The sequence below is a fragment of the Hippoglossus stenolepis genome, chromosome 14 (assembly GCF_022539355.2).
Source record: "Hippoglossus stenolepis isolate QCI-W04-F060 chromosome 14, HSTE1.2, whole genome shotgun sequence".
Classification (NCBI taxonomy): Eukaryota; Metazoa; Chordata; class Actinopteri; order Pleuronectiformes; family Pleuronectidae; genus Hippoglossus; species Hippoglossus stenolepis.
Genome location: NC_061496.1, coordinates 24,482,124 through 24,502,240, shown reverse-complemented (window position 1 = coordinate 24,502,240; position 20,117 = coordinate 24,482,124). Strand labels below are relative to the sequence as shown.

At 40.5% G+C, this 20,117-nt stretch overlaps 1 protein-coding gene across 2 annotated transcripts in view; it reads left to right on the top strand.

Annotated features, from left to right (window-relative positions):
* Positions 1-12,624: 12,624 nt before the first annotated feature.
* The window catches only part of znf644b (zinc finger protein 644b), a 28,327-nt gene continuing 20,834 nt past the window's right edge, over positions 12,625-20,117 (top strand). The window contains exons 1-3 of one of the 2 annotated variants that reach the window (XM_035175677.2): positions 12,625-12,828; positions 14,786-14,863; positions 17,972-18,021. Coding sequence is in view for 1 of the 2 variants with exons in the window: in XM_035175676.2 (XP_035031567.2) it covers positions 14,809-14,863 (55 nt within the window). In the remaining variant the exon portion in view is untranslated. The remainder of the gene's footprint in view (positions 12,829-14,785; positions 14,864-17,971; positions 18,022-20,117) is intronic. The other variant, XM_035175676.2, reaches the window with a different exon arrangement.

Sequence of the window (20,117 nt, the reverse complement as noted above, 5' to 3'; positions counted from 1 at the left end):
ACTCACTAATGACAAGGAATAATTCTGAAGTAGCTCTGGAGCATGAACACAGGACAAGAGAACAGAACATTCCAAACAGGCAGGTTTAGATCAGGCACTGCCCTAGGTCATAGTAAGTTTTCAATTTAAATGTCTTCATGCAGTCTGATATCAGATGTGAATACTGTGCATAATGAGTGGCCACCCTCAACAATTCACCCTAAGGACTTACTACTAAAAAAAAAGTATTCTTTTTTCCTGGTGGGCGAGGAGGGGCATTTCTGTTTGTGCAAGCCCTGTGTTTGTGCATGCCTGCAGCGTACTGAGCTAAGAAAAGAAAAGATCCTATCTGTATGAGGCAGTCAGATTCTGAATTAAAAAGCCATTTAGCTGATATATTTAAATGGAACGTTAGTACTGATAAAATTCACTCGTTGCTGTTAAAAGGGTTTAGTGTAAATCCCTCACATTGTGCTAGTTTAGTCCAGGTCTGCATCACAGCCTGATTACAACATCTGATACACTGCGGTGCCAAGGAAATGTAGTGTGTTGTGAAAAAATGCAGACTGCATGCTTATGGCGGGCTCAGAGCGGATAGGGGCCGCCTCCGCTTTAAACTGCATGGTTAATGACGCCCGCATACAGCGCATGTGGTAGCTAGGCCTTACTAAATCTCCGTTCCCAGGGGTAAACACAATCACGTGGGCAAGCATTAAAATTCAGGCTCTGTTGTGATCAAAACTGCGGTGTGCACACAAAAAGCTCCCCCCACTCTTATAAAGCATATTTAGACCATTAGATTAGCCACAGCCGACGATTAGGTTTTTGGCTGCCTCTCTCTGACACACATTTTCCCAAACGTGGTTCGAATATTAAACTCAATCTTTGCACAGAGCGGGGAAGGGGCGTATCAAACGCCTAGAGTTTTTATAGCTGTTGAAAGTGTGGATTCAGTGTGGATCTGTTTCTTTGTGTGCTTTGATTTGCATGTGCATGTGAATTCCACCTTACTTGGGCCTGATTTTACTGTTTACATCTGACAGACTACTGTCAAATGTAACCTCACATTCAGAACAGCAAACAGGAAATTGCTAAAGAGGGCAACAAATCATTTAAATCAGCACCATGAGCTCCAGAAAAACTAAACAAAGGTTTCGTTATTCCACCGCTAACTGGGACAGATTAATTGTTTGACAAAAATGTCCAGAGAAAATCACCGTAAAAGAATTTCTAGGTATAATATTACATTTGTGAATGAGGCGTCTGTGACCTGTCGAGGTATTTAATGGCTTGGAAGCAGCGCATGACATTTTCCCAGACTGCTCCTGTTCTGGAAGCTGCGGCGGCGTGTACCTGCTGTCAGACAGCCACCTGCTCCTGCCCACAGAGTAGCAAAAACATCTGCGACCTGGAGAGCTGGCTGTCGAGTGTGAGCGCAGTGAGCGAACACCAAATCATATGAGGGGAGAGAAAATAAATATGCAGAAATAAAGAAAGAGAGACTTGCAGATGTTGTATTGCAGATTAATGCTAATGATCCGCATAAGGACAGGGAAACAAAATAGCCAGTGATCCAGATGTGTGGAGGAAGCGACTCCCAGTGGGGATACTCCTGGCAGAGGAGTGGTGTCTCCTCCAGAAAGGAGAGAGGAATAATTCATCCTTACATGAACGCTCCAGACTCGCTGTGGATGTCTGGTGATCAGCATAAACCTCACTGTCTCCTCCACCCATCCACTGTCACTCTATCCAAAAAGATGGTGACAGCTTAAAGGATACACCTGAACAAACAAGAGCAGAGGACACAAGGATTCAAGGATGTGAATCCATTGATATTTAACAAAAACAAAGAAGAGCCTGCACACTTATGCCACTCAGTGCCACAGAAAATGTTCGAGTCAGACTGGGATCTTCGTCAGGTCCGTTCGTGGTTAAAAGAGAACCACCCATAATTAAAGGGTGCACCAATGGGCTGGTAGGCTCAGTGGTGGCGGGTGAGGTTGTCTATTTCAACCACTTCAGGTGAAACTCATCTACCAGCAATCACAAATGCAATCATTCAATTGGTCAGTACAATTCAGAGATAAATGGGCAAAACCTCAGCAAAGAATCAAAAAATATATCACAGGCAAAGAGGGGCGGCTGTGGCTGAGGGATAGAGTGGTCGTTCTCCAACCAGATGGATGGCGGTTTGATCCCAGTCTTCCGCATCTGCATACCGAAGTGTCCTTGGGCAAGATACTGAACCCTGAATTGCCCCTAATAGTTACTGGAAGTCGGTTTGGATAAAAGCGTCAGCTAAATGATGTGTGAAAAGAGCCAAAGTAAATTCACTCATATTTCCCAGTAATCAACCATGAGGACACACAACACCTGTCATAGTTACCAGTGTCCAAAACCAAATAATAAAACAACTCCAGAATTATTGTATTTTAAGGGGAAATGGGATGGCACTCATGTAGCGCATACCTCCGTCAAGGACTAACAGGCCTGTCAGAAACCACATTTAAAATATTTTTTTTATTTTGATCAGCACCAAATTACATACACTCATAAATACCAGTCCCCTAATTATGATCCATAAGATATTCTCTGAGAAATCAACAGAAATCTCAGAATGTTAAAGAAATTCTGGATCCGCCCCCTGATCCAGATACGCACCAACATTTGTTGGGTTCTTTCCTGAACCATGCATATCACATCCTTTGGCCAAGTTTTGTTGTAATCCGTCCAGTAGTTTTTGCGTAATCCTGCAAAAAAAAAGAAACAAAAGCTCCTTGGTCGAGGTGACTATTGTACATTTAAAAATGTTAACTTTTCCTCCCATTAGGTAGCACATATTTACATGCAGCTTTTGTCCTTTAACAGTTTTAAAACAGTATTATGTATAAAGCACATATTCAATACCTCTTTTACAAACTTTGTAATACATAATGAGTTTGCTGGAGACACGAGTGAGCTGTTTTCAGCTCACTCGTGGAGCTAAGTAGCTTAATGAGCTAACGGGCAAACTCAACGGTTGGTGGTCAGAAATGAGAATTCTGCCTCTTTCTACTATTGAACTAAATCAACAACCACTTGTCTCAAAAGTTACAAAGATTTGTTCATGTCAGGACGGATCCAGGGAAATCTGATTGGTACCTGAAGTGCCCCTGTCCTGTCAGTTGTCTTTAAAAAATTCTATTCATTTACTAACAATAAATATGACAATTTCTTAAGAATTCCTATGGAGCTAACGGTAAACAAGGAAGGACTTGTTTGAGTTTTGAATGATACTGAAACTCTCATGGATTCTTGGGATGAAACAACACCAAAGCAACACTTTTATTTGTCGCCCGATGTACGTTTACCCAGGTCACGGTTACAGCAGTCTTACACAGCCAGTCCTCACCAGCACTGTGTCAGTGCTGCAGAATGGTCCTGCAGCTCCCAAAATCATTCTGTTACAGAGGGGGAAGAAACAAAACGGCCTTTTTTTATATAACCAATTACAAATACCGTGGGGGGCACTAGCAGAGGATGCAGTAACCAACAGTTGCACATCATTAACTTGGCTCATTCTCTGCAGAAAAGGCGCCACAAAAAGAAGTTAAATATGTTGACTGTGTGATTGCATGATCCATATCTGCTTGTAGGTTTCTAGCTTGTTTACTCATGTTGTTTTCCGTAGCGAAGGGGTTTTTAGAAACACTACCAGGCCTGAAGCAGAAGAGGAGGAGAATCCGGCCTGAAATAGGCGCCCAATGAAAGGCTTATACCCACACCCTACATCCAGTGGGTCAGACCAGGGTCACAGAGGCAAAAAGGGCAGCTCAGACACTTACAGTATTTTTTCCTGCTGCTTCCTCCAGCTCTTCCTGAGGCCAGCTGGGAAATGTAGTCCTCACACACACACTGAGTCTTGGCCCTGCAACATGCTTTCCATCCAGTCAGTTGTGTACACTTCCAAGAAGAGGCGTGGCATCATTCAACACCTCAAATGATCTCATAAGTCTTAATAAGACTACAGCTGACGTCCGCTATTCAACAGCAGAGGGAAAGGTCAAGGAGGAGCGTGGCTCAGGTTCCAACAGAAACAATTAGTCCTGATTATTGATCATTTAACTCTGTGAGGGGGCGGCAGGGCCATTGTTGGTTCTTGCTTGCTCAGAGAAACCTATGCGACATCACAGATGGCACGGAGAGCGTTTTCTGTCACTGCCTGAGATGTGTTTATTGGCACCGCAGAAGGCAATGCTAATACACTGTAGAGGCAGAAAAGGTTTGTGTTGGATGAGAACCAGCAGAGAGGGTTGCGCAACATTTAGCTGAGCTCAGTTTGCGTAATATCTGGGATAGGGAGGGACAGAGGCCGAAGACAAGCCATCACGCCGATGCTCATGGAGGAAGGGAAGCGTCAGGGGGGGGGGAAAGCAGTCCAAGGGGACAACTAGTCCTCCTCTAATAAAAGGTGATGAGTGGAGCGTAACTCAAACTTTGTCAGATTGAGCTGAAACCGGGACCCCGAGTGTGTGTACATGAGTCAGTGAGTAGGAGGGGAGAAGAGCTGTGGTCAGGAGGTGAAAACAATGAGCTCATTTTCAGAACAGTCAGGACAAGATAACACACACACATCATATTTCTCTTTGAGGTCAGTGTAGATTCACTGCGCAGCTGCGTCATCGCCACAAAATTCAGGTGTTGGCAAACAGACACACACACACACACACACACACACACACACACACACACACACACACACACACACACACACACACACATACCAGCAGCAACCCTGTTCTTTATAGTTGCATACGCACATGCTTTCCAGATGCACATACAGTACACATAAAGTATACACTAGGTCGCTCTAAACGAACACACTTGCACACAATATGGGCACAATGCAAGTTTGCACAAGCCGCACACATACACACAGATGATTTTAGAGATTTGTCTTGCATATTATTATTAACCATATGATGTATGTCATACGAATTGAATGCAGCATCAGTAAATACAGAAATAACAGTTGTCTTTGTGTGGTTAACTGCTGCATTTAGGGTGAAGTCCCTAAAATGAATTTGCTCAGCTCTACCGCCCTCTACTGGAAAGAAATTGCCATTAGAGCCCAAATCAGAATAATGGGAAAAGCCTCTGTAGCTGCTTAATTCAGTTGTCAATAATGAACAACAAAGACAGCATCATGGGAATCATTATTATTATCAGTGTGGTTGTTTTCCTTATCATAATTTATCTATTTTCATCAGAAGAGCAAAAGCACAGTCATCATTATACTAAGGACAGAATTTACTGATAAAAGTAGACGAGGGAAATGTTGGGTGTGTGTATATTTGTATTGGTGTGTATATGAATCAGTGTAGTTCCGCGTTTCTAGTTAGTTATAGTCAATTATAAATGTGTGTTGCAGCAGCTTGAAGAGTAATTTGTTAAGGGAAATAATAAGGGGGGGGGGGCAGCAAAGAATATGATAAGTAACATATGTAAATATGTATATATAATGCATGTATATAATCATATGTAAAAGAGAAAAAGAAAAATAGGAGGAAATAAGTAAGTAACCATATGACATTATCTCTATATCTCCACTGATCTCCTCTCCTGCAGTTGGCAGTTTCCTGCACAGTCCTGTTCATGTACAGACTTGGTGACCTGGCCAAGAAAAAAAATACAAGATATACTATCATGTCCCTGGTCTCTGTGCAGCTGGAGTCTGTGCTGCTTTTTATATCTTTTTTTCTGTGTAACTACAGCTATTTATAAAAAAAAAAAATACAGTTCTGAATATCAATAAGGAATGTACAAAACAAAGGGTGTAAAGTTAGAACATTAAAAACATATACACACAATCACATAGAATAAAAGCTGTTGGACACTGTTGAATTTAAGGCTTTGATGAAAAAGTAAACATTGCTGCATTACTTTTCTTTCCAAAACAACACTTCATAAATACAGACGCATTCACTCAAATGTGTCCTAGTTCAACACGATTAAACTCTTACTGCACTGAAATGCTCTGGTGCCCCGAGTTCGTCTTACATTTAAAAACCTGCAGACCTGTTTGTTTCCATGCAGACCTGTCCAGCTGATTTCATCATAATAATGTGAAGCATCTGCAGGGATTTTTCAGGAAATCCAGTGTCTCCAAAACGTCGGACCTTGTATGACCATTAGCGGAGTACAGACTTGGAGCTCACTTAAACACTTGGGTTCAGTATGAATGTGGCTATTATTATTTATCTCTGCCTCACAACAAAGCCAAAGGGGCTGAACTTCTCGTGAGGGTTTACGTTATTTGAATTCATGCACACAGTGTACCGAGGCCTCTCTCTCAGCTGAAATGCAAAAGAGGGGTGGGGGGAGTGGTTGCAGTATACTTTGAGATGCATCTGAACTTGACTGAACCTCCAGCACAGAAAGAGACAGAGTGTGTAGAGGAGTACAGACTGTGACCCACTAGCCAAAGTCTGCATTCCACAGCAGTACAGTACATTTATTACAGCAGCTGGATGTACAGGAAGCTGCTTGGCTGGTGGAAGGTGCGCACCACGCCAAAGTGTCGAGGATAACTGTCGGAGGCTGCTGATTTATAAACTGTACATCACTTGCTGCCACACTCCCACTAAAATAAAATAAAAACAAGTGAAACCGCCCCACTACTGTCTGAAAAAGAAAAGAATGAACCTATGATATTGAAGTTGACACGACGCGGGCAGCTGCACGCCACCATCCATATTCAACTGGGATGTGATTTCACAGAAAAGATGATGACTGTGAACAATAAGATGGCTCGCAGTGTACTGTCGTTGAGAGATCAGAGTGCACAGAGGCTCAGTTCACTGTGGATCTAACTTTTTCTGGCGGGGAATCATTAAAGCAGTCCCATCGCTTGATTTCCCCTATGGCAGCGTTGCCCTCATACCCAATTGTTTCTCAATTAAATTGAAAGCGTTGCAGCATGCAAGTGCAACAGTAAATAATACAGCTGCATGAAAGCTCAAAGACTGTCAATCAGTTATCCCATTAGTGAAAAACTTTACAGAAAGTGTCCAAACAGGCTCTTGTTTGTCTTGTGTGATTATAAACTCAAGCAGACAGGGCTTGTTCCAAGGGGCCACATTCTGAGGCGGACTCATCTAGTCCATTTGAGGCAGTGGCCCTGATAACAAGGCGGATGGGGAGGCGGGCGGCGAGGGGGTCCCACCGTGACCTCGCTGCTACCCAAACCAGCATCTGTTATTCTTTTGTGCAAAAGCATTAACTTAACAACAGAGCCAGGGTCATCCTCTATTCTCTTTCTACAGCAATCACAAGAGGCAAAATGGGCTTATTGAAATAATGAGCATGCACATACAACATCTGACACGGACTCACAAGATCTCTCCGCGCTTTGAAGAGAACAAACACATCGGTGAAACTTTAAGCATTCCCTTTATTTCTCTTCCTCAGATATGCGGTGGAGAAAAAAAACAAATATCATCGGCAGACTCCAAAGCCCGTGTTGCTCGCCCAAGGTCTTCCCATTTTTTATTAGCAATGTTTCAGCCCCCGAAGTGAGGCAACATGAAAGAGAAGGCAGACCGCTCAAAAGATGGCTCCGTCTTTGCAATTTATGTCAATCTCACTTGCTTTAGCGTGTTTACAGAGAGATCAATTCCCAAACTCCGAGGGCCAACATTGTCAAAAATGAATAATTTAATAATGATAACCTTAAACTTTCTGTTTTTCCATAATTGCCTCTGTAATATTCTTCCTGCTTTTTTTTTCTGTGCCAAATAGACATGACTGGAATCAAAGTGGTGCTGCTTGTTTATTTCATATAGCAGGGGCAAAAAATGTTTTTTAATGGCTTTGACCTTCGCTTGTTCACAGATTTGAAAAAGAGGCTTGCAGAGCCTTTGTCTGTGATGTCCTGATGTCTCCTAATCTCTCCTAATGTCTGCGTAGTTTTTAAATGACTTTGCCAGTTGAATTTAAGGCATTTTAAACAAATTCAAAGTTCACACAGATTACTTTTCCATGCCCTCTACTTAGCCCTTTAAATCAGTCTGAGGCACAGTTAGGGCCAGCTGCTGCGCACCACAGCTCTCTGTTATATCCATTCCACAGCCCAGATCTATTTAAGATCTCATATCGGCATTAGGACGTGAATATCTGCGCTCCGCACGGCTCATCAATGAATTATGGCCCACTGCTTTCTAAAAAGATACCACTGTGTGAGATCTGCTTAGCCGATGAAAAATTACATCAACATCAAAGAAGTCCTCTTAAAAGAGCAAGTTTAGACAAATTAATATTTGATAATGCTGAAACCCTGCATAAGCACACAGGCAATGAGTGCCGGATAATCTCTTAAGAATATTAAAAGGCCTAATATGCCATATTTACTGATATTAAGGATTAAAACAGCATATAATATGCATTTAAAAATCGTTTTGCATATCAAAATACAATTTGTGAGCAGTGATTTAATGGTACTTATTAAGACTCATTTCAAAAGACATACTGGGAACGGGCACAGCAGGATTCCCTCTGCCACCCTGTGGTCAGACAATCCTACTGCAGGGATGAAGGGGCGCTTACAACGGTGTTCTAGTGTCCATATCTTTGTACATATGGGATGTATAGTTGTAAATGTGAAAGGTGAAGGTGCAAGTCACAGATTTCACACGCGATGTTCTTTATGACACGCATTGCTTCACGTGTATGTTCTTCTCTGTGGTTCAAGAGGAGCTTTGTGTCAAGTACTGAGAAAAACGCTGAGATGGTTCCTCAGGTTATCTCAGTCCAGAGTCGGACACTCTATACATTTAGGACAGAAACCTATGCACTGGGTGTGGAAAACCAAATATCTGTTTGAAAACCAAATATCCGGATATTTCGAGCTCCGCTGGTTTAATTTGAACAGAATCTGTCTGAGGTCTCTGGAACGGACAATCATTAACAGGAGTGAAGATTCAACATTAAGCCACATACTAATATGTTGATTATATTGTGCAGCCACTTTATCAATGATGAAATGTTACTATACTTGCTATGAGGTACATTCACATACAAAACCTTTAACCAGTTTATAAAATATGATGCAATTTTAAGATAATATTAAGCAAACGTATATGGGATTTCTTCTCTAAATGAGCTCCCTCTCGACCAGCTACAATATTAAAATACTGCTTATGTTCATGCATAACAAGGAGATTAATTATTAAATAATAAGTGCTGCATAATGAACACATTCACTTTAGAGGCTTTATTTATATTTCGCTATGTACTTTTACTAAAGCACAATTTTTAATGCAGTACTTTTACCTGTAGAAGACTTTTATATTGTGGTGTAGCCACTTTGACTTCACTAAAAATACTAATTTCACTAATGTAATTTCTTAAATACATTGAATAAAGGACATCTCGCTCGATTTTGTTGTCGGTGCACGTATAACTATTTTTCCGAGTTAGTTTTCTGTTACCTTCCACAGCAGCATCATGTGTTCTGTAGTACAGCACTGGGCAGATCCCCTGCTGACTCTTAAGCGTGTAACCACAGGAGACCATACTTTAACATTATCTGCTTTGAAATTAAAATTACTCTCGTCTTTTAAATCAAAGGTAAAAATCACTGCTATTTTTGCAGAGATGATCAGACCTCGTCCAGGAAAGACATAATGGCACGTCACAGTAGGAAGAGCACAGATGTAAATAAAGTATTGATGTCTGGTTGAAAAAAGGTCATTACTGGTGCTCCTCTGATGCAGACATGGAACTCGCATTGAACTCTAAAGCGTAATCTATAATAGAAAAAAATGAATTTAAAATACTGAAGAGTGGTCGGGCGCTGACCTTGAATTCCTGAAGCCGCCTTTATTAGTGAGGGAGTTCACCTGTATAACTGCAGAGAGACGGGCTGTGAAATGCTGCATCTGAGTGAGTGAACTCAGTAATTCACAGAGCGCCTTGTGCCCTGTGATTTAAACTGCTTCTCTGCCTCTCTTTGTTAACTAGCTTCAGTATAATGATGTAGTTTTCTGTGATGTTCCAACACCATGGCTGGAGGCACGAGTTTAGTCAGCAGCATGCAGGAGCAAGGAATGAAAAAAAAGAAGTGAGCCACTGAAAATGGAGAAAAATGGCTCGCAGTACCCCAAGGTAGGAAATAAATTGCAGACGATAACTAGCGAAGCGAGGCACAAACAGCATAATAAATTGTTCGCGATTTTTGCTCTCATTTTGCAGAGCAAAATCAAACTTTGGAGGGCACAGTTGGCAGGCCATTAAAAGAATTACTTCATGCTCTGAAAACAGAGGGCTTGTGTCAATCCCTATATCTCACACAAAGAGACAACACACTCCTCGGAATTGCTTTGTGTTTTCTAGGTGGGTAAGACGATAAAGCTCAGATCACAGCAAGCCAAGCACAAATACAGTAAGTGACTTGGAAATCACTTTAAAAGAAACATATCTCTGTTGAATAAGCAGCTAAACCAAGAGCTAATGCACACTGGCGTGGAGTAGATAAATATTTATGCACAAATATTTATGTCTTACAGTTTCTCAATATATCAATATTAATGATTAATGATCTGCATTCCACACATTAAATAATTTAGCAAAAATAAATAAGTCATATTTTGCCCACTCTATAAATATTAAACAGGTTTGGTGAAATTTTAGTTGTCTGCAGACAGTTTTCTGTTGATAATACCAATGTATATTCAAGAATTCCTTAGTTGTTTGCTTAATCCAATCAATATTTCATATGTTGTTGAGTGTGAGAATTACCAACCCAATCACACTCTGCAGACACCACACACAGTCTGTTTTCCTAATGCACTGGTCAAAGACTGACTCACGTTACATAAAACACAAGCTTTCCGCTGAAGAAGGGCCTTGGTCAGGAAGGTGAGCAAGAAGCCAACGATCCCACTATCAGAGCTTTGGAATTCATCTGCAGAGACGTGAGAACCAATCATTACATTTCATTTCACAATCATCATTCACAATCAGAAGGATAAAGGAGGACTAAGTACCGAATCAGTGGGGTGAATTGCCTACTTATTTTGAATACATTGGTAAAGATGTCTAAAAACATGTTTTACTGTCACTATATGTTGATGTGAGTGTGGATTGAAAAGTTAAAAAAATGACAGTTTTAACTAAATATAAATCAATCTATAATTCTATAGAACAATAGACTATGCTAAAAGTGAAGGGGTGTGAATGATTTTTAAAGCCTCTGTAACTCAATAAGCTAAGCTGCTAGTTCAGTTTAACTTTAAATAAAAATGTGTCTAAACAGCATCTTGGATGTCATTTAATAGTCTACTATGGAAGAGACTAGGAGGTTAATTAAACATATTAATTTATCATCAAATTTAACTCTGCTTAAAATTACAAGATACTGAAACAACATCAAAAGTGATAAACACTGTGATAAATGTAACACCTGTTCCTAAAGACACTGGTGATGAGGGCATGATTCCCCCCCCGAGGTTTTCAAGTGGAAACATGGAAATCACACTAGGGCAAGAAAAACCATGCAACAGTATTAATAATGCATTTTCAACATGCATGCTGCATCATTATTCTACAATTTAAATGGGGGTTAAAGCTCACTGCTTTACTTGTACAAGAGCAATTCAACATTAAATATACAACAGTCGGCATATTTTCTTGCCAGCGGTTCTCACATTGGAACCACATTGAAATTCAGTTAATGGTCACGTCAGACAAAATCCAGTCCTCTCTGTCCTCGGCCCAACTTCCTGTTACAATCACACTGTGGTGGTTTGTTCCACCCAGAAGAGTAACGGAGAAACAGTACAGTCAGAAAACACCAGATACCCTTCCCTAGACTTGAGTAAATATATATGTGTCTGCATTTGTTTGTCAGGATTATGCAAAAACTACAGGACGGATTATAATGAAACTTGTTGAAAGGGTGCGGTTTGGGTCACAGAGGAACCTGTATTAGAAATTCAAATTTCTTGAACGTTATGTTATTCATTTATTTCTTATTCCTTATTATAAACAGTAGATTGTCATGTCATCTGACACAGTATTCTTAACAATCTTTGCATGACACACTTCACTGCACATCCAGGAAGAGGAGATACGATGACCACCACCGAAATATTGTTTTTCAAAGTGTTCAAAGTAATAATTCCTCGATGTTACCTCTTTACTCTGCTGCTCACTGTCACATCTCATGTACACAATGTGTTGAGTCTTTCTGCGGGCGTTGGAATTAAATCTCAGAGAAAACCAGCGTTCACTTTATTCTTTTTATTCCACAGAAATCGACACCACAAAGCCAATATCATGTGGTGCTGTTCCAGATCAGGGGAGGATCCTCTTTCTTTTACACTGCAGGACTTTTCTGTGGATTTCTAAAGAAATATTTAGAGATCTTGATAAAGGAAAGGGGGCTGATAGTGGAGGTGTGAGCTGAGTGCCATTGGATTTATCTGCATTTAGTTTAACCCACTTTATATTGGATTGAATCTGTGCCTCACTTAACTAACGTAATGCAGCATGCAGTTCAAAGTCATGTGCCTCGATTACAAACTTCAGAAGTAGCAGTTTTAGCCACTGTTTTCTCATTTGTTGACATATTTAATAATGTGGTAGTGTGGCTCCTGCACCGAGCGGCTCCGTGTGTGAGGCAGGGAGAGGAGGGCGGTGCACACCGGGTGATGCTCGTGTGTCTCCCTCCGCCGTGGACATCCCCTCTCCCCCGGACCAGGATGCAACCTGCCCGGCTTCCCGAGCAAGATGGCGTCAGGCTGACACGGAGAGGAGGCTGAGCGGAGAGAAAAAGACAAACTTCACAACATGGCTGTCCTTCGTCCCGAGGTAGGTGTTACGTGCGGTTTGGTGTGCGCATGGATACCACCGCAGTCAGGCCCGGTCATTAGCCAGGGGAAGCGTCGCCGGCGGAGGTCGATGTGGTGAAAAACACTGCAGTGACGTCAGAGGTGCACCTCCATTAACTTTCCCTCATAGGGAGTCAGTGATGCAACGGGAAGTTCTGCGCTGCAGCTCGCGGAGGCAGCTCCCTGGTAACGAGCTGCGTTCGGCTCTGGTCACAAGGAATGTGTGTGTGATGCCCAGTGAACTTCTCCCCTCTGTCCTCAGAAGCACAGAGCTGGGGGGGGGGGTCTCTGGAGAGACAGTCTGTGGTTGTGATGGTGAGGTGACTGCAGTGTGTGATGACATCATTACAGCCACGCTGTTGGGAAGTTGGTAAAAGCCCAGTGCAGTTTAAAACCAGCTGGACTGAGGAGCACAGAGCAAGGACAGCAAACCATGACGAGCATCTGAACACATTTTAAAGAGATACTGCTATGTGTTTCATGAGCAGTGAATTTAATCATATGACTGTCCCATGGCTATATACATTAATGCTGGTTTTAATATCACATTTGACCAAATTTATAAGACGACGGGGTTGAATGTGGCTCATAATGCGACCTAGTGTTACAAACTGTCTTGGACCTTGCAGGGACCAGTGCTTACGTAGACTGGGATGTCCCTAGATGGAGACGTCACAGGTGGGTGTACCATCACCAACCAGTAAGCTCATGTGAGTGGGAATCTGTAAAGCTTTGGTCATATTCAAATCTATCATGCTGTACACACCTGGTATTAGCATGTGGCTTTTTGTGATCTGATCACAAGTGGAAGTCTCTGAGTGTGTGCGTTCACACCTGGCATTAAAATGTGACCCCGCGTGGGGTCTCGTGATCGTTCGCAAAAAGACGTAATGCGTGGAGGTTAGCAGCAAGTTGAGTAAAAAGAAAATAACATAACATAGACGACGCGTTCAAGGCAGAGCAAATCGCTTCTGTTGTTTATGCCTGTTTATGCAGTTTAAATGATGCCGGTATGTGTACGTATGTCCACTTACACAGAGGAGGTTAGTTGAGTAGGCGGTCCTTCAATGTGGTCCTGGATGTTATGGAGGTTTCCTGGAAGCTGGTGAAAGGAGAACTCAGGCAGCAGCTGATGTCTCATGCAGAAGGTTTTAACGTGGACTTGATGCATCAAAGAGACCAGAAGGTGAAACAATATACAAACGCTAACAGAGTAACATGAGCAATTGTCACCCTCAAGTCTGAAGATGTCTCCCACAGCATCCCCATATGTCTTCCTCTACTTGCGTCACCCATCCCAACAGCACATCCATGAAAGGCTAGAATTGCTGTCACGCTCTATGTTACATGTTCGCATCCTATTGGACAGTTAAGCCTAAAGTATGCATTCCTAAATCACATTGTGTCCTTGCATCTTGCCACTGGTGAAATACGCAAAAGAGTTGAAGTTGGTGCTTCTGTGTCTGGGGCATCTGAGTGAGATACTAAAGTTGCTAAAGGTAGACACGTCAATGTACTGTTGGTTGGGCCTTTATCTATAACCTGACCTTGGGTACTGCTTAAAGAGAGAAGGGAGTATCTGTGGAATTTAGACAGGCACTCTTCTCCTGTACAGATATAATATGTAATATACAATATACATAATATATAGTGGCATATACAGTAATGAGTGAGGATGATCAAAAATTCCTCAACACTGGACACATTAATTTTCACACTGCTAAAAGAATGTGGACACATGTGGCCCAGACTGGTTGTGGTCTGGCGTGATGGGATGCTGTTCACACCTGTACTTAGAGTGGTGATAGGTGTGTGTTAGCTCCCACTCCCAGCAATGGGTTCCAATGGCAATTTTTGAACTTCCACTGAGAGGCACTTCAGACAAAAGTTAGGAGTGAAGTTATAATTCTGACTCTTTTTGTCTGTAACGTTTGTAGAACTGCACATCTACGCTCCACCCATGCATGTGTTTACGCATGGGTTGCCTGGTGAGACCTGCTCCCAGCACTGCTTGGGTGAGTATAAACTGTACCTGTTAAGATGAACAACTTTATTATTGTTCTTATTAGTTCAAACAATCTGCAACATCAGATACTTCTCCTTCCTACTGAATTAAGATGTCTCTACTCATTCCCTGTTAATAATACATTTTACATTTTATTTCAATGTCTGCATACACACGTACAAATTAATTTAGTTGGCTATAATATAGTAGTAATAAAGGAAGTTTTGGAAATTTTAATTTATTTTTACAAGAAGATTGTGTGTATTGTATTGTATTCATGATTTCACGTACACACATCAACATACTGTTGGCAGAAAGGCTGCAAATTGCTGGCTGTCACATTTACATAGAATCTATTATTAAAGGTTCAGTGTGTAGCATTTAGCTGTGAGGTTGCATATCACAACCGACTTAATACCCCTGCTCACCTCACCCTCCCCTTCCAAGTGTGCAGGGGAAACTCTGATAGCCTTCAGGTAACACAAATAGACAAAAGGCTCTCTCAGTGTTTTGCCATTCTGTGTCAGGGCCCCCTCTGTAGATAGAAAGGGCTCATTCTAAGGTAATGAAACCATAATTAAATACACTAATGAAAGTAAAATTGTGGATATTAAATTTCATATCTGCCAATAAATCCCATGATATCCCACACATTGGACCTTTAAGGCTAATCACTTTAGCTAATCCTATGGGAGCTCTACACTGTGTCTGGTTTCATATGCTACAACATAAAACAACAAAATGATCTAATGTAGGTTTGAGGTTTTTTCTTTGATTTGACTCTAAGGTTAGCACTATGGCTAACCACCTTAAAATAACGCATTATATATAATATGGAATATATACCAAATAATATGGAAATATTATGGATACTGAACAAAACTGAAAGCAAACAATACAGGGACCAATTGTTGTAAGTCCAGTTTGCCAACAAATGATTGCATGTGGTATCTAAATACTCACAAGCTGCGTGAGCCTGGATCTTTGCCACTTGTGCATATAATTGTAGCGTGGCTGTGTGAATCAATTCAGGTTACCTTATATATTTTTGATGTATGAAAAAATATGTAAAACTAAATTTTAATCAAAAATTAACACAAATTAAAATCTGAATAATGACTCCATTGTACTCCAATAGATAAATGTAACTGTGGCTATGCCTTGCGAGCAGTATTCATTACTTGAAGTTGCTTTATCCATCCATCATCCATGATATAATTGTCCTTTAGAATGATTATATCAACATCCAGTAAAACACAAGGCTGCTCCCCTCTATACTCTTTGGAATATGTGATTTCCTGAGACAACTATCAGTCATTAAACAAAAGAATTGAGAGCAGAGCAAACAAAGTAGTATGTGGTAAAATTAGTGTATGTGGTCAAATTAGGATGCTGCAGTGCTTCTGCTGCAGAGCAGTGAGTGTGGATGATATCCTTGTTGTTATCAGCTCAGGGGTTGAGGTATAGTAAAATCAAAGTGGAGACCTTCATCAGTAAGCCCATCACTCCCTGCAGGTATGTAAGGACAAGCTTAGATGGCCATAGGAAGAAGTCAGTGTCATCTTAACAGCCAAGTAGGTTTTACTGCATTAGTATACCACCTGGAGTAAAGGAGTCAACTGCTCGAGTAAATAAATCAGATGGTTGAGGCATGTTATCCACAAATTGATTATATGTCACTTGACAAGGTCAAATATTTTAACCAAGATGCCTGAAGTCCCTGAATGCTCAGCATAGCAAACAGTTATGTGTTCTCTTTTGGCCTGGCTAGCTGCTTACACAGCTATAAATGGAGGCACCTGGGACTACTTAAATGGGAGTACTGGCCTGAATTAGCAACTCAGCTGAGGAACAGCTGCAGAGATGAGATATTTTAGTAATCAGGTGGATCTACCAAGAACATCGAGGTCTGCACACATATATCAGAGGTGAGGAAATAAGGGCGGCGTGTTTTCATAGATTTGCATCAACATGAAATTAATAACTATCACAGTTATTTCTCTTGGTGATTAACGTATGAAGCTGTTCAGTTTTCTGTTCTCCATCACAACATGAAAAACAACTGTCAGTTCCCTTTAGGGCTGCAACTACACATTTGTTTTCATTATTGTGTGAAACTGTCAGAAAACAGCCAGTTGTTCAATTTCACGGAGGCCAAGATGATAAATGCTTGATTTGTCCAAAACCCAGGTTACAGTTGCATAGGACAGAGAAAAACGGCAAACCCAGAGTTTGGGACAGTTTTACTTAAAATACGACTTAAACGATTAATAAAATGAACTTTCTGTCTATTTACTAATTTATTTACATATTAAATACATAAATCTTTTCCAATACTCAAATGTTCTGGGTTTTTTTTGTTCATAACAGCATATTTCTCACATTAATTTTTTTCTCAACGATGAAGTGATTATCCCAGTTGTTGCTTACCCTCATGTATAGTCTTACCCTCATGTATAGTCTTACCCTCATGTATAGTCTTTGAGAAACCAGTTGCATTTGAAGACATACTTATAATCATATTTATAGAAAATATCATATTACTGTTTGTTCGGCAGTTAGCTCGTATGAGTGCTAACAGGAAGTTTGGCATCTCTTGTAACTAAGTAACTTCACCGTGTCTTTGGTACAATAACAATGGTTTATGGTAATATTTTGTTTGGTCACTTGCTTTAAATTGAAAAGTATTCTAATCTGGGGGTTTATGAGCCTTAAAAGAATTGATGTGATTTTTGCACTTGTTACTATCATTATTATTTGTACACATGCAGCAGTGGTATCTGTGGGACTCCAAACAATTAAGAAGTAAAGCCAATGCCAACAGAACACGAGGGATACAGTCTTGTCAATCATTCCAGCACTTAATCCGACCCTGATAGAACCGCATTTCCTTGAGTCCTTGTGTGTTGTTCAGGGAAATAATGTCAACGGCTTTCAGTTATGAATCCGAAAGCAAAGGTTGACGTCGGAGGGACAGATTCCCTGAGGCAGGTTGTGTCGGATGGAGTCACAGAATCTTACTGAAATCTCACTTGAGTTGTCTCCCATCTAATGTGCTGCTTATCAGCTTTATTAACAAAGTTTCAGCACATGAACTCAATATTTGTCTCTGTTACAGGTGTGTTTTTGAAGAGTCATGTGGTGGAATCTGTGCTTCAACACACACTGGTACGTAGGCCCACACGTCGAGTGATTCTTTGTATGTGGCCAGGTATTATGTTTCGGGCTTATCTGTCCATCTGTCTGGCCCATTCTTGTGAACACGATATCTCAGGAATGCCTGAAGGGATTTTCCCCCAAAATTAATTCAAACTTACACTTGGACTCAAGAATGAACTGATTTGAATTTGATGTTCAAAGGTCACTGCACCCTCACTAAATATGTTTTTGGCCATACCTCAAGAATTCATCAGCTGATTATGAAAAAAATGTCAAAAACATAGGAAAACAGTATAAATTGCTGGCATTTTAAATTCAAAAGGTCAAAGGTCGGTTTCACTGTAACATTAAAACTCTGCAAAACCCCTTTCTGGCCATTATTCATCAATAACCCAAGGCCAGAAAGAGAGGTTGTGACCATGTTAATACCAAATACTAAAATATTAATACTAATCTTGGGTGCTGGCATTGAAACTGTGATGATTGTATAGATCTCCTTTGCTGCCTGGGTGACGACATATCTTAAGTTCTTGAATTTGTAGCCTTTTTGCAGCAACATCCATATTTGAAGCAGGTCTCACCTCATGGCCACAACTCTGTGTTCTATCATAATCAGCTCTATTGGTCAAACATAGACCAATAGGTAAACACAATCCAAAGGCATTTGGCTCTTTCCCTTTGTCTCTATGAACAATCTTACAGACTATTACAGTAAACGTACAGCAGAACGAGAACAACGGAGCTTAACAGAGTCAAATCAAATTATATCAGTGCATGTGGATAGACGTGAATGTGAACTGCAACTGGACTGTTAGCGAGGTAGTGTTTATTTTTCTTCTTTTATCTTGTGAAACATACCACATGATTATTCTCATCCACTTTGTCAAATAGAGGTGGTATTAGTAGAATATTGTCTTATTAGAAGTGATATTATCAGCTCATGCTTTATGACTCAGTCACAATCCCAAGGAGGTGACATGCAGTGAACTGATGCACATGTATAACTTGATTTAAATATCCACTGAACTGAAATGAAACTGTCTGAGCTCAAAATGAGTGTTGGTTTTGTTATTATTGAAAATTAAGAAATAATCCTGTGATATTATCATTATTCTAATCATAATGGCAGAGCATAAACCCAAAATGTGACCGTCTCTGATGAGGTGTTATCGTTCAGAGGCACAGTTGTATGTCTCCTTACCGACTTAACACCTGAAACTGTAGCTCAGATGTGTGAAATGCTCTGAAACTATAGCTGGGTGTGATTACCAGTCAAATTAAATCTGAGATGTCAGTTACATGTGTCAGTGCCTCCACTCTTACGCTTGGCAGGTTGTAGGGAGTGACAAGCTGGCTGTTGATTATTTTACAGTGTGAAACAGAGTCACTGGCACGCAACTAGTGTTTACGCTGCGACTGTCTTTGTCTAATTTCCTTAAAATCTTAAGAATGTTATTGTTGGAATTGTAACATCATTGCAGGATTATTAAATGAGTGGCTCAGGTGTTGCTCAGAGTTCATCTGTGTTATTTTTTTCCATTCAGGAGGTTTTTCTGTCTTGTTTATAGTGAAATACCGACCAAACAGTTATTCTGCTTTATTGTCTCCAACTTCATTGACAACCCCATACTGGTCCTTCTCTCTAAACAACTGACCAGAAAACAAAAGAAGCTGTCATTCTCTAGAAGTCAATTTCCAATTTTTGTTTTTAATTGGTACTGTAGGATATTCTGCCTAAATTATCAAGGACCTGCCCTTCACTGCTTTACAAATGTTACAGAGCATTAATAACCACTTTTGTGTTTTCGATAATCAGTTAATTATTTGCCATATGCCATTTAGTTTTACACAGCATGGAATGGATGAAATAACTAACTAACTTACTATCTTATTTGTTACATCTCACAAAGTTCCCATACTTTTAATCCGTATTTTTTATGAGCGAGTTTAAAAAAAAATTTGAATAGGCTTAATTACAGTTAATTTAGTCATTAGTCATCTTTTAAAATTAGATTTAACACATTCACTGTGTAGGTGCATTCATCATTCATTCACTCTATTTGTATTTGTCCTAATTTGAGTTCATATAAGCAAACATTCACTGC